General features: G+C 41.4%; 1 protein-coding gene across 1 annotated transcript; it reads right to left on the minus strand.

The window, feature by feature from the left end:
* Positions 1-3,819: 3,819 nt before the first annotated feature.
* LOC120821436 (olfactory receptor 1E16-like) lies at positions 3,820-6,920 on the minus strand. The gene is made up of 2 exons (XM_040179948.2): positions 6,685-6,920; positions 3,820-6,642 (listed from the first exon to the last, which is right to left on the minus strand). The coding sequence occupies exon 2, from the start codon at positions 5,496-5,498 to the stop codon at positions 4,515-4,517; it is 984 nt and encodes a 327-aa protein (XP_040035882.1). The 5' UTR covers positions 5,499-6,642; positions 6,685-6,920; the 3' UTR covers positions 3,820-4,514.
* Between the last annotated feature and the right edge of the window lie 10,204 nt (positions 6,921-17,124).

The raw sequence follows: 17,124 nt of genomic DNA on the forward strand, positions 1-17,124 counted from the left end.
GCAGCCTTGAGTTTCTTTTTTGTTGGGAAGGACGGTGATCTCGGGCCATGTATAGACTATTGGGGTCTGAATTCTGTTACTGTTAAATATCTCTATCCCTTTGGTGCCTGCAGCAGTAGAACAACTCCGGGTGGCTTGGATATACACCAAACTATCTTCGCAGGCCCTACAACCTCATTCGCATCAAGGACGGTGACGAGTGGAAGACGGCTTTTCACACGACAGGCCATTATGAGTATGTGGTGATGCCTTTTGGATTAGCCAACGCCCCTCCAGTGTTCCAGGCTTTTGTTAACGAAGTTCTCCGTGAATACATTGGTAAATGTGTGATTGTGTACATTGATGACATTCTGGTCTACTCCTCAGAGCTGGGGGAGCATGTCAAGCATGTACGCCAAGTCCTCAACAAGCTCCTGGAAAACCGTCTATGTTAAACTGAAGAAGTGTGAGTTCCACAAGACCGAAGTACCGTTTCTTGGGTACAGAATATCCTCCCAGGGGGTCCAGGTGGATGAGGCTAAAGTAAGGGCAGTGGTAGACTGGCCCGAGCCCCAGACTGTTAAAGACCATCAGCGTTTTCTGGGCTTTGCTCGCAATTTTAGTTCAGTTGCCGCACCCCTAACGTCTGTTAAAAGGGGCCACAAAGAGGCTCTGTCGGAATGATGCGGCCGACCGGGCCTTCCGGAAGTTAAAGAGCATGTTCACCTCAGCGCCTGTCCTCAAGCATCCGGATCCGAATCTCCCCTTCGTTGTTGAGGTAGATGCATCGGAGTCGGGGGTGGGAGCTATTGGGAGCCATGGTAAGCCCGCCAAGTTACACCCATGTGCCTTTTTTTTCTCGCAAATTGACCTCCGCAGAAAGAAATTACGATGTAGGAAACAAAGAGCTCCTGGCGATCAAACTTGCCTTTGAAGAATGGCGGCATTGGCTTGAGGGCACCAGGTTAAATCCATGCCAAGCTCGTTGGTCTTTGTTTTTTTACTGTTTAATTTTTCTCAAACCTTTAGACCAGGCTCAAAGAATCAAGGCAGATTCCCTCTCGGCTCCATGATTCCTTCAGAGCAAACACCCCGGAGCCAATCTTGTCACCTCAACACATTGCCCCCATCAGATGGGATATCCTGGAACATATTCAACAAGCCTTGCCAGCTGATCCTGCACCCCAGGGGACTCCTGGTGACAAGACTTATGTCCCCACAGCTGTCCGACTTTCCATGTCTCCTTGCTCAAACCGGTTGTCAGAACCCAGGATGGCCAGTCAGGCCCTGAGGCTCAGTCGGCACCACCCCCCATTTGCTTCTGGATGATGGTGTGGCATATATGGTCAGATCTCTGCTGGACTCCCGTCGCCGCCGGACTGGCCTTGAATGCCTCGTGGACTGGGAAGGTTATGGGCCGGAGGAGAGGGCCTGGGTTCCAGCCTCGGACATTCTTGACCCTTCCCTCATGGCTTACTTTCATCTGGCCCATCCAGAGTGCCCTGGCCCGCGCGGTAGTCCGCCCCGTAGAGGTCGGGCTTGGGCTTCTGGAGCTGCCCGTGGAGGGGGGGGGGGTTCTGTCACGATCCAGCGCTCCCCTTCCCTGGAGTACCGAGGCCTTCAATAGCTGGTCCCCAAACTCCCCCCCTGTTTACTGTCCAGATGGTCTGTCCCGTTTTGTGTTGGTTTGTTATACTGTGTGTGTCTGTTGTGCACGCCCACTCATCCCTACACACCTGTGTCTGGTTCCCCATCAAGCTGGTCTGTATATATACACCACTCATCACTTTGTTCTTCGCGAAGTCTCGTGTAATTGTAATCACATTCTGAGCGTTATTTGGATATCCTGTTTTGTACTCTTGTTGAAGACCCTTTTTTGTTCCAGACCTCGTTGCCTCCTGCCTGATCCCTGGCTGTACCTTTGCCCTTCTCCGTGCTCCTGGATATCGACCTCCCGCCTGTCTTTTGGATAAGTCTAAGCCTAACCCCTGCATACCTGTTCTTCATTAAATCTGCGCTTGGGTCGACTCCTGTCTCCTGTGATGCGTTACAGCCTGAATCAGTAACTGTGCTGCCTCCTGAGTGAGAAGGATAGTCATGAAAATTCAGTCTACAGAGTTGACGACTGAACATTACAATATTTACGCTAAGTCACGCAGCAAGACAAGATAGCAAGTTATAATGAATTAGCTCCTGTTAAAAAAAAAAACAGGGGCGGGGTTGTACAGGCCAATTAAGCCAGAAAACCAAAAGATTTTGAGCTTGCTTCTCAGGCCTCCGCTTTAAATCAAACATGTAAACTAGAAAATGCGTTGGAATGCTGAAAGCTGAAATGAACTTAAGAAAATTGCTGAAATTACAGAAAGCCGAAGGGAATTTTAATACATTTGCTGAAATTACAAATATTAAAAGCTTAAATTTGAAATTGCTGAAAATACAGAAATGGGAGAAGCTGAGGAATTAATTGATTTGCTGAAAAAGTAGAAATGAAGACAGCTGAAATGAATTTGAAAAATTGCAAAAAATACAGAAATGATTAAAACATTGTTAATACAGGCATAAGAAAAGATTAATTATTTTAAAGAACTGGAAATACAGAAATGGGAGAAGCTACTAGTGAGAGATGAGCTGTGCAGGTTTTAAAGGCCTTGTATCTGAGCTGTGGCCACTTTAGACAAAGCATAACCAATACATAACTTAACACGATGAATACGAGTGGAAACCTAAAAAATAGATTTACTAAGGATTCAGCAAGGACATAGCTGGGTGTGTTGTCATTGCAGGCCAGCCTGTATATCGTGCCATGGTCACAGAAATAACTTAAGAACCACAGACCTACAGAAGGAAAGTCTGGTAAGAACAACCGCAACGAGATGAAGAACAATTACAAAAACCCAGAAAGAGGCAATCAAACACAGCATGAACCTGTTGGTCACCTTCATATGATAGTGCAGAGGGGGCATGATGGCAATTTATCAATGTCTGATCCTACGTGTTCAGACTTGGGATCAGACCAACTCCTTTTCAGTCTTAAAAACTTATCGCACTACATTTACACAAACATTGAACTTGCTTCTCCACTAACCTGCTCTGATTAACAACAAAATGTAAAAATAAAGTTCAAAATTTGAAAGGCTCATGTCGTCTCCCTTACTGCATTACCACTCTCAGCACTAAAGTGTTACTGATGCTCCAAGAGAGGCCTTTTTACTATACAGCAGTCTGCTAGTTAGCATGTTATTTGTTTCATGCTTTAATACTACAGTAGTTACAGAAAATAAGTAAAATAAAGTCATCTCTCATCTGGTTTTAACAATGTGATGCTACGCTGTGACAAGAGGGTGATGATCCAATATTAAATTGTGCATTATGACACATTTACTCTGTCTTTTTGGAGATGCAGCGTTAATATTCCACTGATGATTCTAGTTGATAATTCAAAACCTTCACTTGTGTGTCGTCTGTGTGTAACTTGCCTTTAACTGATCTAGTCGGGAGAAGTCAGCCAAAAGGCAGCAACAGTACACATAAAGAACAGACGACACGAACACTCCTGATATGTTTATTTAAATGGAAATGTTCCTTCTACTCCAATTTATCTTTTAGAAATATAACAGAAAAAGCCATGAAAAACGCAAAAACCTTTTTGATAACAATCTGGTTGCTTCATAACAGCCGTCCAGGCAAAAATAATAATGTGCATCAAGCCATAGTGCATTGACATAATAAGAGACTTACAATCGGTTATAGTAGTCATTTTTGGTCTTCATACCTTGCTGACAACCTCTTTCTGCTGTGGTGAACCAGGTGGAGGAACCAAGCACAGGAGACGGATCTCCAAGCTCCGATTGGGGGAGGTAATAAAGGGGATATATTATCCTGTGCAGGTGCTGCAGCCACTGGGAACGTGGCATTGGTCACACCTGCGAGCCATCAGGTAATTAGAGGTGGAGGATACATGTAGGGAGCGAGGCCGACTCAAGGACACACAGAGGAGACCCAGTAGCAGAGATGAAGTAACCACAGGACTCACTCCTCGTCTCTTCTCTACCCCTCACAGGACGTAGGAGGGATGGAATAAACTGGAGTCACTAGCCCAGCGCTGGAGAGCTACTTCTACTTCAGTTTGGCGTAAAGAGCCTTTATTTTGACCATAATATTAAAAGGACCCTTTTTGTTTTGCACTTCCTGCCTCCGAGCCGCTTATTTTATGCAGGGAGCTGGCCTCCCTCCCCCTGGGTTGCCACACTGCGTAAATATATCAAAACATTTGTTAAAATTTGTATCCCTCATCTTAGAAATACTACCTAATAATATGTAGGTATTCAGGTCCAAAGTATTTGCAAATTCTGTAGGTGCTTCACAACAAAGTTCTTTGATAAAAGTTGGTACGTCTTTGAACGGTTGGGGAGGTTTCATGTGAGGGAAGGTTGTAATAAAAGAATAACAGTGGTTCAGAAAAGTCAAGTGTTATATTATTTTAATGTACAAAACCAAAATTCTCAACACAAAGCCCAAAATATGAACAAAAGTTATCATTTTATGATTACTTTCTTCACTTTCATTTTGGATTCCTTTCTGACTTTTAGTATTTTTTTCACTGATGCTTTGATTTCTTGTGTCTGCAGAACATAAATGATTGGGTTTAGCATTGGAGGAAAAATGGAGGCCAGAGAAAAGTTTATGATCCTGGCATTTGGAGGAATTCTTTCCAACTGGGTGTATATGATTAATGTGGGGATGAAATGGATTGCCACTAGTGAGAGATGAGCTGTGCAGGTTTTAAAGGCCTTGTATCTTTCCTGAGCTGTGGCCACTTTAGACAAAGCATAACCAATACATACATAACTTAACACGATAAATGAGAGTGGAAACCAAACAACTAGAACTATTAGGAACAGAGCAAGGACATGGCTGGGTGTGAAGTCATTGCAGGCCAACCTGAACATCTGGCCATGATCACAGAAATAACTGTTAATAACGACAGACCTGCAGAAGGAAAGTCTGGTAAGAAGACCAACAGCAACAAGATCAGCAATAATTGCAAAGACCCAGAAAAAGACAATCAAAGACAGCATGAACCTGTGTGTGACCTTCCTATGATAGTGCAGTGGGTACATAATGGCAATTAATCTGTCATAGGAGAGCGCAACCAGATTAAAAACCTGCACGGAAAGACATGTGAAACAGAAAAAAAGATACGTCAAGCAGTCATTGTAGGAGATGTAGCGATGGTTAAACAGAAAGATGTCAAGAAGCTTCGGCACGAGAGCAGAGCTACCCAACAAGTCCACAAATGCTAAATTAAAAACTGCAATATATTTAGGAGTTCTTAGATTACGATCCAAGTATATTACTGCCATCACAACTGTATTCCCAAGCACTGAAACAATATAAACAAAACAGAGGAAGACATAGTAATACTTGAAATTAGGTATGCCAGAGAAACCGCTTATTATGAAATAAGCAGGACGCACAAAAGTGATGTTTTTCCCGAGAGCAGAGTTGAATAAATTCATCGTAAAACCTGTGAAACCTTTTCTGTCCTCAGTGCAGCAGATGATGTTGTCCTCTTGGGTGTGTCGGTTCTAAGTCATCTACGGTCCTGCTTGTGATGATGAAGCCCTGTTGAGCTTTAAATGATTGGAAATGAGTGGCTTATAAATCCTCCTCTGACTTTGTGTCTAATGAGGTCAATGTCTGATCCCACGTGTTCACACTGAATATTTTCTTGTATTTATATATTTTTGTTTTCCATGTCTTTTTCATATTTGTAATGACTGTTTTTTTTTGTTATATTTCAGTCAATGTTCTTAACTGTTTTTAAATCTCCTTGCTTTTATTTTAGTATGTTTTTAATGGTTTTATTTGAATCACTTTGAAAAACCTTTTTACTATCATCGTTCTGCTTGTGAACAAGTTAGGTTCTTAATTGTGCCATGCTTTAATACTATAGTAGTTACAAAAAGCCAAACTAACGTCATCACTTATCTGGCTCTAACAATGTTATCCGCGCTGTAACAGCAGGGTGAAGAGCAAACATTAAGTTCTTTAATATGACTCATTTACTCTGGCTTTTTAGAGGTGGAGCATTAATATTCAACTGCTGATTGAGTGTGGCCTGCGAAGCGGGAATTGTGTACTATGACTTTTCTACAGTGGCCCTGTGCAAAACACAACGGCAAATAGGAAACACATTACACATTAACTTCTTACGGAAAGGGTAGGGCCTTATAGCAGGAAGCAGAGGACGGACCCTTCTGATTGGACAGACTGTCTGTCTGTCTTTTAACCCTGTTAATTCGAAGCCTTGTGTGTGTGTCGGGAGTGCGTGACACTTGAGAGCCCTGTATCATTTCCTGTTAAAGACAGACAGTCCGTCTGTCCAATCAGAAGCGTCCGTCCACTGCTATGAGGCCATACCCTTAATTTCGTTGTGTTTTCCTAGTTGCCGTTGTGTTTTGCACTTCAGAGCCACAGTATTACGCACACCTTCCACGGCTTTCTTGTAATCACAATTTTCTGCGTTTATTATATGTGTGTGGCGTAGCTTAGAGCGCATGGCACAGGGCTGTAGTGGAGGGTAAACGCACGTAAACGCCGTTTACGCACCTCTGGAATTTGGAAATAGCGTTTACGCACCTATAAATAGCGTTTACGCACCTATAGATAGCGATTACGCAACCCTAAGTGGCGTTTACGCACCTCAAAGTTCCCTGCGCCTTGTATTCTTCCGTTGGAATAATCCGAAATAAACTTGGTGTAATTTTAAAACAGCTAAGACTACGTTTCCTATTGTTGAACATATAAACGCCGTAGTCTGAATCATGTTCATCTGCGCTGTATTACGGTCTGTGAGCATCCAATCAGTGCCTTGCAGCTGCAGCAGCGACCACACAGGATCCAGGAGGTGTGTAAACACACGTTGTGGATCAGCCCAGTGATCCCCAACCTTTCTTACCTCACGGACCGGTTTCATGGCAGACAATATTTCGCGGACCGGTCGAGAAGGTCCGACGGGGGGGTAGTCGTCGTTGCGGGCGGAACGACCGACAGGGGGGGGTAGTCGTCGCGCGCTCTGTGTTCGCTGGTCGTGCACGGTAAAAGAAAAACGCCTGGTGACGCGTAGATTAGAAAACAAGTCAGTTCTCAATGTGAAAAAAAACATGCTGTATAGGCTATTTATGATGACATAGGTAGTACATGAGTGTTCCTTTAACTCATGTTGTCAGTGTAATTGACAGGCTGCTTAACTGGTTAACTCTTAAATTCAACATATTTTTTCAGGCAGTGATAGGACAGGCAATGATGCAGAGAGCACAGTGAGAGGAGAAACACCAGGTCCAATAGAGAGAGAAGAAGCACAGAGGAGCCATGAACCCCAGAACGCGTGTTCTGGGGTTCATGGCTCCTCTGTGCAAGGCAGGACCTGACGTGGAGGACAAGGAGGCCCTCTGGGCACTACTGTGAAAAGGAGACTCCGTATGTAGATAGTTCTTAATCTTAATAGTCTTGTTGTGTTGTGTTGACATACTTTTCTTTACTGTTTTCTTAGATTTAATAAACTACAAACTACTAACACATGTATTCATTGTCATTGATTGTATATGACTTTTACTGATAACATAATGCAATATAGCCAGGACAGCCTTACAGAGTCGCAACGCTTTGTGTTGCGTTGCTTCGCATCGCGTCGAGGTCTGTATGATCACAAAATTCAGAGTTTACCCACCTCTAATTTTACCACTACAGCACTGGCATGGCATGATCGCTGAGTGAAGAGGACCATGAAATCTTGTAAAAATTATATTTGTAAATCGCTACCGTGTCCACAATTATTATTCCTCATGCCTCATTTTTGCAGAAGAAGTCATTACAAACTACTCTGTATCCATAAAGTCAGAATGCAAAGTCATCATTTTGTTTTTTCAAACTTTCATTTCTGATTGTTTTGATTCTCGCAGTCCTCCAGAGTGAGAAGTATACAACTGAAGTGTGCTGTACTCCCTTGCTGAAAGCTGGAACATCTCAGTCTAATGAGGCTGTTAATGAGTTGTTAGTCGACACTGCTCTTGCAGGATGACGACATATCCCGAACTGTTTAGGTAAACATTCTGTCCCAAATAACAACTTGTCAAACTGTTGTATCACTGTTGTAATCTGAATCATGAGATAACAACTCTGAATTAAGTATTTACCAATGGAGTAGTTGTTAAGAAAATGTTCACTTATTCTACTCCCCATGTCACAACACAACTAACTTCCATGAGTAACTTCCCAAAGTCCATGAACTGGGGTTTAATGGATTATGTAAAGAAGGGATTTGCATTTATTAACGTTGAGAAAATAATGTGATTGATATAGATACCAAAAGTAGATTCTGGTAATTAAGTGCATCGCAACATTGTTTCCCGTAAAAGGAGAATCCTGTAAAACCATTAATCAAAGTTCCTCCATTCCTTAATCCATTTTTATATTAAACAAGCGTGACATTACTCTCACCATGTCACTAAGCCAGTTGTAAAATGTGCAGTTACAGAAATTTAACTGCTTGCTGATTCTTGCATCACATACAGTATATTGCATGGGCATAAGGAGGGATTTCTGAAAATGTTGAACTATTTAGAGCACATACATACATGACATTATATTTTCATCTTACTGTATGGTCTTGCTAAGATGTAATATTGCATCATTACTTGGACTTTGTTTTCCAACTAAACTTCAAGTGGAACAATAGCGGATCTCACAAGAGACCCAATTAAGTAGCATTTCAAGTTCGCATCGGTAGACTGAATTAGATATAGTTGAAAAGTGTCTATCAATTTTGATATTATGTGAAAACATCACATTTTTAGTTGTCAATTTATTTTGAAGGATTAATAAATCAAAGGTCAAGTGGAAGAAGTAAATAAATATAAGGCATAGCTGTTTATCCCTAAATGTATTTAAGTTTTGGAAGAATTAGACCACTACGTCTGTCTGTATTCACAAATTATACTTTTACAATTGAAAATGAAAACTAGCATCATTTAAAGAAATACAATCTTTATATGCAATATAACTGTACTCAGTTATATTGCAGTGTTTGGTAAAGTTATAGTTAGCAATATGGAGAATGACTAAACCTCCAAGACTGAACTCCAATGATGGCTGCCACGGTGCTTTGGCGCCCTTTGTTTTTCGGGCTGATAAGATCGTAGCTGACCCCTCTCACCCCGGATAAAAAAGCTGTTTGTGCCCCTTCTATCTGGCATTAAGCTGAGGTCCAGAGCCCGAATCCCCCACTGACCGACTCTGACATCCCACCGGTCACTCCCTTCACACTCCACACGCACATGCACCTGTCACCTGTCACCTGTCACCTGTCACTTTCTGTTCGCTGGTGCACTTTATTTTTTTAACGTTTTAAAAAAAAATTTACTTTATTTTTAAACACATAGCCTTATATACTAACCCATAGCATTATATTTTATTTTATTCCTCTTGCACTATGTCGTCTTATCTGTCCTGTTGTCCATTGTCAAACTGTCTGCTCCTTCGCCAAGTCAAATTCCATGTATGTCTGACATATTATAGTTATGAATGATTCCTGATTCCTGATTCCTAAGTCCTATCAGATTTTATATTGCCGGATACTCACATAAATAACTTTCATTAATTTCATCTAGCTCAGTCTATTGGGTCTAAAACAATCCAGAGAATATTAAAACTCTAGGGCCACGAGAGATCTCACTTTAAACTATTACACAGAGTATTATCCGTGGGGATTTACTATTAAGGTATTGTCGCCAAATAAATACAATTAGCTTCCTGGGTATATTAGAGGTGTTTATAACGTCCCAGGGAGAGAAATGTCCTCTGATGATACATAACAAAGAGGGCTAAATGACGTCCTCTGCCTCGGGCCTGCAGGGAACGATTCTTCACATATTTCAAATTCTGCAAAGAAAAGGAATTTGAAAAAGCTTGCAAATTAGCCTCTTGAGAAAATCCACTGCAGATACAGTAGGGCTACTACAAGCTAAGGATTTTATTCTCGTTCATTTATTTTTCACTTAATTTCTTCAACAAATCAATTGACCGTTTCCTCTGCACAAGATGTCACAATGCAATAAGTTGCCAACTTCACTTTCCCTTTTATACAATCTTGCCATTTTTTATTATGAAAATTAATGAAAAACAATAAATACATTTTCTGTCACTCAACCAATGAATAAAGTAATTATTTCAGCACTTTTAAAACTTTCGGACTTTCCTCAACTGCAAACTGTCAGTTGGTGACTCAGGGGAATCCCCCCACAGAGCCACCCCACCTTCTCATTTGCTCTCATTGGGGACCTGAACTGTTTTTCTCCTCCTGTGTCTCAGAGGACAACACTCTTAAACGTGTTATGACCAAACTGACTAATTGATCCTGAGAGTGTTCGCACAAGACAAACAAGACACAAATATTTATCACACAAATGACGCAGCTTATTGCTGTTCAAGTACTTTTGTCCCTGTAATTACTTTTTTTTACTTTTGAAAGAAAACAAAATATGAGTCCTGGCTGCGTTTTATTTAGAGTTTGTTTGTGTTTCAGTCTGTATTGGAAAATAAAAATGTCCACACTGTGAAATGTGTAAATTATACTAATTATTCACCTCTAACTACGTCTGTCTTCAAACTTTTGGGGCTTTATCTATATCAGTTATGATCCTGTTTTAAAAAGTGAAAAACAATCCGTGAAGCCGTGAATGAATATCTCACACATCTCAGCTCTGCATGCAGGCTGGTATTGATTCCCGGACAAAGACAACCCATCGTATATTATTAAGCAGAGTATTATAGATCTATTATAAAGGGAGGGTAGTCAAGTAATTATAATACGACGATAAAATCACAAGTAATTGTGACTGACAAAGTAGGCTCTAACGTGATTAATGAAAGAAAGAACAAATCAATGAACAGGAGTGAGCGGCAGTACTCAGACTGCTCGGCATTTACATGGAACACACAGAGCTCCTTAACACTGTGACAGCAAATAACTTCCAAAGAAGAAACTATAAAGAGTGGTGGTCATCAAACGTTGATGTGGTTTGTACATCTTTTAAAACCCTTGTATGGGGTTTGGGTCCGTGGGACCCGTTTTCATTTTTCATCAAAACAAAAATAATATTACTCATTATTTTTTCAAACTCAGACTTTTTGTGGCCTCGGCTCATTGTCTGCAAAGAACATATATCAGACAACATTTTCATCGACCGCACACCGTAACCCGCCCTACACATTTATATCACATACAGGGTGTTCGGGTCCACTGGACTTGGGCTAATAAAAGTGTGGAAATTGCAGGTCTGTCTACCTTCAGTCGGTCCTGCTCATGTCTGGGCCTGCTGTAAGTGTGTGTGTGTGTGTGTGTTTGTGTGTGTATACACTGGGAAAGCTGATGGAGGATGCCCTGCGAAAAATCAAGGGATGAGAGTTGTCCTGGACATGCCTGGGGGACTCAGTGGACATAACATCACAATTTCTTTTACATCGTACAAGCTGGGACAGGAGCTCCTAAAGAGGAAGCTGACCATGGTGGGAACAATGAGAAAAAACAGGTCTGAGCTCCCTCCTCAATTGCTGCTCACAGGCCTATCAACTCGTCCAAGTTTGTCCACACGGCTGACATGTCCCTGGCATCCTATGTGCCAAAGAAAACCAGGAATGTGGTACTCATGAGAACACTGCACAGGGATGGAAGAATCTGTGGCCTGGAGCATCAGAAACCAGAGATAATCATGGACTACAACGCCAGATTTTGTCATCTGGATGGCGTTGAACCCAGAGTGGAACAGAGGGAAGCTCCAGAGGAACGCCTCTTTCTCGAGGAACTTGGAAAGACACTGGTGAAACCACAATCCCTGAGAAGACAGCAGGTTCTGAGAACCTCAGCCTCTGCAGCCACCGTGAGGAGGGTTCAGGAGAACAATGCTGGTTCCCCATCCGCCCAACCTACAGAACCACCGTCTGCAGAGCCTGAGAAAAGTGTGCGATACTGTTGCAGTATATGTTTGACACTCATACCAGAGGTTTTAGTAAAATTCATGATCTATTCATCATTGTAGGTTGGCAGCAACAAAAAGCAACAAAACAAAACGCTGCGAAGTGTGTGGACCCCAGACGGACAGAAAGACGCAATATTACATGCATCAAGTGCAAGAAGTACAGTGCATCCGAAAAGTATTCACAGCGCTTCACTTTTTCCACATTTTGTTATGTTACAGCCTTATTCCAAAATGGATTAAGTTCATTAATTTCCCAAAATATATATTTTGCCAAAAACAGTTTTCACTTTGTCATTATGGGTTGTTGTGTGTAGAATGTTCCTGAAAATAATGAACTTAATCCATTTTGGAATAAGCCTGTAACATAGCAAAACGTGGAAAAAGTGAAGCGCTGTGAATACTTTCCGGATCCACTGTACATATGCAACACACACACAGGTAAACTCTGCCATGCATGTGTTGAACAGGCTAGTGTTGTATAGGCTGGTATGAAAAGGCAATGTGTTCAACAATAAGTAATGTGTTCAATGTAAACTGTGTGTTGTGCTATGTAAAATGACCTGATTACGAATGAAATTCAAATAAATATAAAAGTCAATAGTTATGAACAACCTTGCTTCATTTGTAAATTTGTTGAATTTTGTCCACTCATATCTTGATTATAATTGATTTTCTTGATTATATCCAAAAAAGAAAGAGTAGCACTTTCATTTGTAAATGTGTTATAACAAAGGGCAAATATGAACCATATCTGGTGTTTATATTGCTTCTATTTGGGATGAAAACATCTGTTGAGCATTTTAACATTAAATTGTTTGATTGTGTTGAATTAAAAACCCCAAAATACAGCGGATCCAACAGACCCACAACACCTGCTGAGTAACAAAAAAATGAACACCATACAACGGCGTTAACAGAAATTCATCCAGTTTCCACATTATTGATAATTAGGCACCTCTCTTAAAGACGACCTCCCAGGACAACTGATCCGACATTTGCCCACCATTCCTTAAGCCCCTTGTGTATCCCGCGTATCGCTGACAATGGAGCAACAGCTGATGCTTAGTTCAGTCATTTAATTGTTCATTTAGGCAGCAAACAGTTTCTTTATTCCCATGTTAATATTGAACAGGATCCCATTCTAACTGTGATAATACTTAGTTCAGCAACAAAGCAATGTCATTATCCACAGCAACTTTTAGAATAAAATTCACTCATCTTGACTGAATGCTTGACATCATAGCTTGGCCTGGATTTTTTTGTTTAGTGTTAAGTTAAGTGCAAACCTTGCTGTCGTTTCTATAAGGAATTTACTTAGTAATTGCTAACATGAAAGCATACAGTATACTTCCCATTCATGTAAATTTATAAAAGCAGTGTGATACATTTTTACAAAAGGGTTAGGTGTCACGGTTTGGCTTCATGTCTGGTTTTATTTTGTAATTTCTTGCCTCTGTTCTCCCTGGGTCACGTCACTTCCTGCCTTGTCCTGTCAGTCCCCTGTGATTGTCCGTCATGTCATGATTGTTTCCAGCTGTTTCCAATCACCTGCACCTCCGTGTAATGTGTGTCTGTTGTCACTGGTCGCGTCATTCTTAGTTGTCAGAAGCCCATGTCCGTTCCCTGTTCCTGTCTCCTGTTCCCTGACTACATCTTTGCCTTTTTGGAATTTTTGACAATTAAAGTCCCTTTTTGTTTTCGAAAAACTCTGCGTTTGAGTCCTGCCTTCATCCCCAGCACCTTCTTGACAGTTAGGGTTGTTTTCTGATTCGTCACACACAGACGTATCCACAAAGTGCATCACATATCCATTGCAGCTATTACGAATGTATAAGTGAGCACTGCATCACCGCCACGTATGAAGAAATACATTAAAGAAAATATATTAAATTAAATATTCTAACCGACTGGATCCGAACTCTGCAGAATCTTAAAAAGCCCTGAATCAGATTCGCCACCGTATCACACCTGCTGGTGGTTGTTTGGTTTATTTATGTTCGTGGAGGAAATGTTTGGGTCTACTGGTCTAAAACAACTAGTTCCCTTCCTTTGTCAACCAGGCTGCTACAACTCTTTCGACAGCGCTTCTGATTCAGGAATTTCTTCAATTTTGCTGCGGAGATTCACTTATACATTCATAATTGCTGCAATGGATTCGTGATGGATTTTGAAGATTTTCAGCAACGTATTTGTGAACGTGTGACGAATCAGGCAACAGAGGCAGAAAACAGCTGCTGCTGTTAAATAAATGCAAACATTCATGCATGTGCAAACCAGTGGGTTCAAAAACCCATCGGGACGTAACAGCGGCAGCGGTACCATACAGTGGGAGGGGGGAACCCTGAGTTTTGATCATTTGTGTTTTACATTATTTCATAATAACACAGGGGAGGAATTCCATGCAAGGCTCAAACCAAAAAGTAGTGTTCAGACATCACAAAGAACCGTACCAACTTGTGACTTTAAGTTAGAAACCAACTAGTTTGATCACCTAAAATGCATCTGAGCATTTTCAGTCAACTCTGGTGATTTGCAGGGCCTTCCATTGAAAGGTACAGTGAATCTGTACCTTTCTTCACCTTCGTCTCTCCTTCCTGACCTGACGATGACCCCTGAGACAGGCCTATAGTGCGCATTCTCCTCCAGTCTTTTCCCCACACCGAGCCACTCTTTCACCTGCTGTCTGAGAATGAGGGAAATGTGGCCAAAGGCTAAAAGTGATCCGTCATTTTTATTAAAGAAAAAAACAATGAAGAGGCCTGTCTGCCCTCCCTTTGTTCTGCTTTTGCTCGATCTGTACGAGTCCAATCATGCTTTAATTCCTAAGTATAAAAGACATTATGCATTCACTGACAGTTTCTTGCATTTAAATATAATATAGTTATCTGTAAGTCATATTATTGCAAAATGAACTGAAATTTCCTTTCATACAGAGGTCTAGAGATGTAATCCGTCAAAATACAAAGCTGTTTGTCCTCGTACTGCAATTTTGATTTGATTTAGTTTCAGAAATTAGACAATTGTGACAGAACAGCGGGGAAGTGTTTTTTGTTATGGAAGGACTTGGAGCACAATGATTGTGAGTGATTCACTTAACCTACTCTGTACCACTTGATGGAATATTTCATCCCGAGCACCCTCTGCTGTCCGTCTGCAGCAGCGGGCATTAGAGCTGCTCTGCAGGTTTTCAGCCACTAGGTGGCGACGTCCTCAAACCTGACACATGGGCCAGACCGATAAAAGAAAGCCAAATCTTGCTATGCTGTTTGGCTTATGTTTGGGGGATAATATCCCATCATTTTATGGCTCTATGATCCCAACAAATATCAGTATTAAGTATGTCAATGTGGTGTTTTGTGAGGGGGCGGGGGGGGGGGTTGTGCTGGCCTCATTTCACATGCTGTTACAGCGGGATGCACGTAATCTGTCATGTTTACGGTCTACTTTTATACCCCCCTATTGTTGATGATATAACATATATCTAAATGATACTCCAAATTGTTTACTGATGTAAACTCACTCCCCCTGACTTAATAGTGTGTCTGTACAGAGAGAGACTGGTGTGTTGTTCAGAGGCCGGGCAGCAGCAATACTGAGGGGCTCAATGTCGCACAAAGGGAATGTGCAGTTGTGAATGGTGTTACTGTAACCACAATCCTCTCTGTCGCTCTAGACTTTTAAATGGTGTGAATGCATGTGTGTGTGTGTGTGTGTGTGTGTGTGTGTGTGTGTGTGTGTGTGAATGCCAGGAGAATAGTCGCATTCATGTCACTGCGTAGACGCGGCCTGGTTGCAATGAGGGGATAAAAAAAAAAGGGAGCAGTGAAAAACTACACAGCAGTTTACTGAAGTCAACAGAAGTCCAGTCAAAGTACAGCTGTCATCTTCATTAAAATTACTTTTTTTAACCACTCAAAACACCCAAGAGGATATAAGAGATTCATTTCAGTGTTTGTCATTATCAAATGGTTAAAAGCAATGTGAAAAGGCGGCTTTTCCAGATGACGGGCTGAACTGTGCTCCATATTCCTCTTCTTCCTGCTGCACTTTGGCCGACTGAATGTTGTGAAAACTGGACGTGTGACAAGTGAGTGAGTGAGGGATGGTGAGTGCGCGTATAGTAAGAAGTACTGTGGAGTCAGTGATCGTCTTCCATGTAAATTGAGTGTCAGGTCTTAACTTAACTGACAGGAAACAACTTTAACGGCAGTTGACTTTAAGGTGAGGTCGTAATTACATGTCAGCCACCTGTCAGAATCTAATGACATGACAACCCCCCCCCCCCACACACACACACACACACACACGCACACACAAGCCGCTCTGCACGGTTACGAAGGTTCTACTTCAGTTTTACTTCTTCCTTCTCTTTCTTTTACTGTATTTGACAGAGTTACTTAACAGATTAATTCTTTATACAAAGCACGCAATGATCTTGTGGTGGAATGAACTTCAGATTGTTTTACTTCTGTGAGAAGGATGAACGTTTTTTATTTTAACTTGTTGGGAAAAGGTCATTTTGGGCTTTTAACGGTTATTTAAAAGAAACCATCTGAAGTCAAACGAGATATAAGGAAAAAACATCCGTACATATCCGTATAGAAAAAGTTATATTGAATAATATTTGTGTTCTCAGAAAGTGCAGAAATGGTAATGAATATATAGAATATACATGCAACATAAAAATAAAAGTAAGTCTTGTTAAAAGGGACATTTTGTATAGTGAAAGATTGTTGATACATCTGCTACGTTTTACTGACCACACTGTACTTTTACTTGCACTTGACTCAATTGGGTGATTTAAGTGGCATTTCTTGGAGTACTTCTTTCCGAACTTCACACGAAATGAAAAACTAACAGTAGCTAACGTGTTTGGTTGTTGTGTAAACGTGAACACGACCGTAATCCCAACTGCAGAAAGTCTCTTGTCAGTTTCCCAAAAGCCGAATAACGTCGGCAGAAATACTTCCCAATCCACTTCAACGTGGTCGTAAAATAAAATTGCTGATCTCATTAATCCGTCTGCTGAATGTGTTGTTGATGGGAGGCTGTCGGGAGTCAGGTGACCCTTGAAAAGATGTATACATTCAGTCATGACAAAAGGCAC

This window comes from Gasterosteus aculeatus, chromosome 7 (assembly GCF_964276395.1).
Source record: "Gasterosteus aculeatus chromosome 7, fGasAcu3.hap1.1, whole genome shotgun sequence".
NCBI lineage: Eukaryota > Metazoa > Chordata > Actinopteri > Perciformes > Gasterosteidae > Gasterosteus > Gasterosteus aculeatus.